This window comes from Argentina silus (assembly GCF_951799395.1).
Source record: "Argentina silus genome assembly, chromosome: Y".
NCBI classification, from domain to species: Eukaryota; Metazoa; Chordata; class Actinopteri; order Argentiniformes; family Argentinidae; genus Argentina; species Argentina silus.
This window is the reverse complement of record NC_139654.1, coordinates 1,525,001-1,530,000: the sequence shown is the minus strand read 5'-3', so window position 1 is coordinate 1,530,000 and position 5,000 is coordinate 1,525,001. Positions and strand designations below refer to the sequence as shown.

General features: G+C 42.1%; 3 protein-coding genes across 3 annotated transcripts in view; 2 read left to right on the top strand and 1 right to left on the bottom strand.

Moving 5' to 3' along the window:
• LOC310823896 (uncharacterized protein) overlaps positions 1-5,000 on the top strand; it is a 427,663-nt gene that overhangs the window by 316,490 nt on the left and 106,173 nt on the right. The gene's annotated exons all lie outside the window — the stretch shown is intronic.
• Positions 1-5,000, bottom strand: part of LOC310823893 (uncharacterized protein) — a 97,320-nt gene that overhangs the window by 61,135 nt on the left and 31,185 nt on the right. The gene's annotated exons all lie outside the window — the stretch shown is intronic.
• The window catches only part of LOC310823596 (NLR family CARD domain-containing protein 3-like), a gene marked incomplete at both ends in the record, with an annotated part of 9,815 nt that overhangs the window by 847 nt on the left and 3,968 nt on the right, over positions 1-5,000 (top strand). Inside the window, 2 exons of the mRNA XM_083696482.1 lie at positions 3,168-3,303; positions 3,901-5,000. The exon at positions 3,901-5,000 is cut by the window's right edge and continues 716 nt beyond it. Of these exons, the coding sequence (XP_083552608.1) occupies positions 3,168-3,303; positions 3,901-5,000 (1,236 nt within the window). The remainder of the gene's footprint in view (positions 1-3,167; positions 3,304-3,900) is intronic.

The window sequence follows — 5,000 nt, the reverse complement described above, 5'->3', positions numbered from 1 at the left end:
GGGTATTTAGTCTAAGACACAGGCAGTGACTTTATCATCCTGACCGTTGTGGGAAGATCATTCCACCACTAGGGCTGTTTAGTTGTAATAAGTTGTGAATGCAAGAACACTGGAAGGACATATCAGCGCTACCAGAGACTGTATCTAGTTCTTTACATCACAGTGTGCGGTAGGTTGAGCCGGGGAGGCTGACATAACACCATCCCGTTTTAAAAGATGATGGCGAAGCTGCAACGCACTGAAGTGCAAGGTGATTTATTTACAATTTCCAAAAAGTGTCCAGAAGATAAGTGATGGAAGAAAACAAAAAAATTGAATCTCAATCAAAAAACATAAGTGTACAGCCATCAGTGCTGCCCCTAAGACTGACTCTCAAACTGAGAGAGGGCCCCTTCTTCTCCTGGAAGCTCTTCCCATCAGCACATATCAAAACAGACCTACTATTAAAGATAATTCATTACATTACAGAACTGGCTGTAACTACTAACAACCATAAAAAGTCTAATTATAATTTGTGTATACAGTATAACTAGATTATTACATAGGTGATAGAACACATCCAAGTTTAGTTGCTTGACAACAATATCAATTAATAAATGGTATCGTCCAATTGCTGTGGTTCGGGTCCAAACATCTGCCAACCCAGAAGCTGAGCAACAAAAAGTCAAACAGACCAACAAACAATAACTTGGAGTACGAGAACAAATAAACACTGAAATACTTTACCTAACGTGTATGTGTTCTCTAACCTGATAACGGAACAGGGCTGTCAAATGAGATGCGTTATTATAGTGACAACTAACCTTCGACTGTGTGTGTGTGTGTGTGTGTGTGTGTGTGCGTGTGTGTGTATGTGTGTGTGTGTGCGCGTGTGCGTGTGTGTGTGCGTGTGCTCTATCAGATCTGTGGTTGATAAGTACTGATCTCTGTTAACTATAGGTGTGACCTGCTGCCTCTAAAATGAGTCTCTCTGGGGAGAGAGAGGAGGGGACCACTGCCTCTAAAATGAGTCTCTCTGGGGAGAGAGAGGAGGGGACCACTGCCTCGAAAATGAGTCTCTCTGGGGAGAGAGAGGAGGGGACCACTGCCTCTAAAATGAGTCTCTCTGGGGAGAGAGAGGAGGGGAACACTGCCTCTAAAATGAGTCTCTCTGGGGAGAGAGAGGAGGGGACCACTGCCTCGAAAATGAGTCTCTCTGGGGACAGAGAGGAGGGGACCACTGCCTCTAAAATGAGTCTCTCTGGGGAGAGAGAGGAGGGGACCACTGCCTCTAAAATGAGTCTCTCTGGGGAGAGAGAGGAGGGGACCACTGCCTCTAAAATGAGTCTCTCTGGGGAGAGAGAGGAGGGGACCACTGCCTCTAAAATGAGTCTCTCTGGGGAGAGAGAGGAGGGGACCACTGCCTCTAAAATGAGTCTCTCTGGGGAGGTTGAAGACATGGGGTAAGAGAAGAGTCTCTGGAGGGCATTTACCATGAAGATGATGATAATGATGATGATAGATACTTCATTCATAACCAGATTAATGTTAGACGCAGGAATGTAGATATACTGTAGGTCAATGCAAACTGGAGCAACAGACAGAGTTGCAACACTCACTAGAAGGCGTGTCCATCGAGGAGGAGAGCGGATCCTGGAGGGAGATGGCCACTAAAAACCTAAAAGTTATTTACAATACAGATATATTCATATTGGAACTGGATCTAGGAGCTCAGCTCATGTGGCACATTTAAAAACACAACTCCACCTTGTAATGCAGGGTCCAGCAGGAGAGACCAGCCTCACCTGTACCGAGCTGTGTGTCCATGAAGAGTGACTGGTCTATGGACCATCCAATAGAATTCAGAGGAAGAATTCCTCATTCTGGTCAAAGGTTAGTTTGATGTTTATTTGATGTTTATTCCTAATATCCTGATAACACAGGTACACACATGTGATGTTCACTGTCGACTGTTAGTTAATGTGATTTTTTTTTTTTTTGACAGAGTCCAGCAGGAGAGACCGGTCTCACCTGTACCCAGCTGTGTGTCAATAAAGAGTGACTGGTCTATGGGAGAACCAATAGACTTCAGACAGAGAACCGTCACTACTAAACAAGGGTAGGTGTATCATGGGGGATGTGATGAACTAACTGCTAGACTACGCCACCTGTTTGTTTCATGAGGTCCTCGGAGGAAACTATAATGAACTCAGGTTCTACTATCAAGGAGGGAGCATGGGAATAAGGCACACAATGCAACAATCATTTATTGTACAGCTTCTAATCACATCATCTTCAGCTCTAGGAGCTCAGCACATATTTATCATTAAAGGCAGAATTTCAAATGTTAGACACAGGAATGTAGATATACTGTAGTTCAATGCATACTGTAGCAACAGACAGTGTTACAACACTCACTAGAAGGCATGTCCACGGAGGGGGAGAGTGGATCCTGGAGGGAGATGGCCACTAAAAACCTAAAAGCCACTGACAATACAGATATATTAGTTTGGACTGGCTACACCGTCCACCAATGTTAGTTTTTTGTAATATTCATCTGACCCAGGAACTTTGTTTAACTTGAATTACTTAGTTTCAATGGCCTAAAACAACAATGGGTTTTCAATCATACCTCAGTCAGGATATAGTCATCTGAATCTTTTTAAAGGTTAGTTTGAGGTTTAATCCCCATAGTGGTCTATGAGGCTGCCAATAACATTCAGTAGTGGTATACACACTTAAGTTATTATGTTTGGGAAACTGGGACTCATTCACATTTCTCTGGATAAAGACATCTGCTTATTTCTTGTTTTACTAAGAATCCGCAGTGACCAGGTGGAGAGACCAGAGTCAGAGATTCCCAGTGGTCAGTCTGTCCAGAGTCAAAGTGAACTGGCCTCCATATTCAGGGTGAGCTAAATAGAAAGTATGACATTGAAGATGGCAAAGTAATCTTTATACAAAAGTTATTTTTTTCTTGTTTCAATTGCATGCCAAAGTCAAGTGTTTTTTGTATTTAGTCTCTCTACTGTGTGTAAGGGTTTACCCATGATTGTCTATCTCACTCCACTTTATTTTTCTAAATGTTTCAGTCGCTTGAAGACAATGTCATCAATTTACTGAGAAATGAGCTGAAGAGGTTCAAGAGGCTTATTTCTCAAGACTACCCAGAGTGCTTTGAGAGACAGGGGGAGGAAGAGGAAGTGGTGGATGATGAAGAAGAAGAGACGCAGGACAACAGTGCCAGAGAAGGGGCTCTGAAGATCACACTGCACGTCCTGAGGAACATGAACCAGAAGGAGCTCGCTGATACACTGGAGAAACGTAAGAGACCTCATGTGTTTTCACAGAGAAGTGTTACTGGGCCTGAAATATTATTGGAAATACAAACACCACTAACTGTAATTATGATGTATTTCCCTATTTGGTTACTCTTTATAGTATGTTGCCTCTATAACTTAGTATCTCTGTAATTACTCCAGTAAAGTAAAGATTGGTTGTTTCTGTATAATTGCATAGTAATGGGTTGGACAGTTTCTTATAACACAGATGGAATAAGGACTGATCTTTCCTAGATGTGTAGTAATATATCATTCAACTACACTACATATTATGTAATTAAATCTTATATAATAAATTAATAATTAATTACTATATAACAACTTGTTAATTAATACAACATCTGTGGCTCAGTCGGTAGAGCATGGCTTTAACAACGCTTAGGTTGTGGGTTTGATTCTGCTGGGACCATATATACAGAATGTAAACGCATCAGCTAAATGGCATATATATATATATATATATATATATATATATATATATATATATATATATATATATATATTTACAGTTATTGCAGGTATTGGGTCAACTTAATGTGAAGTGTGCCAGGAATATTTTGTTAATTGTTTTGTCATTCAGATGAGCTTGCTGTGGTGTGCCAACAAGAACTCAAGTCCAACCTGGAGAAGAAGTTTCAGTGTGTGTTTGAGGGAATAGCTAAACAAGGCAACCCAATTCTTCTCGATAAGGTCTACACAGAGGTCTACATCACAGAGGGTGGAAGTGGAGAGGTCAATAACGAACATGAGGTCAGACAGATTGAGAAAGCATCCAGGAGACCAGCAACACAGGAGACACCAATCAAATGCAACGACATCTTCAAGCCTTTACCTGGACAAGACAAACCAATGAGAAATGTGCTGACAAAGGGAGTCGCTGGCATTGGAAAAACAGTCTCAACTCAGAAGTTCATTACGGACTGGGCTGAAGGAAAAGCCAATCAGGATATCCAGTTCATATTTCCACTTCCTTTTCGGGAGCTGAATTTAATGAAAGAGAAGAAATGCAGTTTGAATGAACTTCTTGGTCATTTCTTCATTGAAATAAAAGAATCAGGAATCTCCAACTTTGACAAGTATAAAGTTCTGTTCATCTTTGATGGTCTGGATGAGTGTCGACTTCCTCTAGACTTCCAGAACAACGAGACATGTTGTGATGCCACAGAGTCAACCTCAGTGGACGTGCTGCTGACAAACCTCATCAAGGGGAATCTTCTTCCCTCTGCTCTCCTCTGGATAACCTCCCGACCTGCAGCATCCAATCAGATCCCTCCTGAGTGTGTTGACCAGGTGACAGAGGTACGAGGGTTCAACAACACACAGAAGGAGGAGTACTTCAGGAAGAGAATCAGTGATGAGAACCTGGCAGGCAGAATCAACACACACATAAAGTCATCAAGGAGCCTCCACATCATGTGCCACATACCAGTGTTCTGTTGGCTCTCAGCCACTACCCTAGAGAGACTGTTGGGTGAAGCAGAGAGAGGAGAGATGCCCAACACTCTGACACAGATGTACACACACTTCCTGGTATTTCAGACCATACAGAGGAATGTGAAGTACCTTGGAGACCATGAGAGAGATCCACAGTGGGATAAAGAGCTAATTCTGTCACTGGGAAAACTGGCCTTCAATCAGCTGGAAAATGGCAATCTGATCTTCTATGAGGAAGACTTGAGA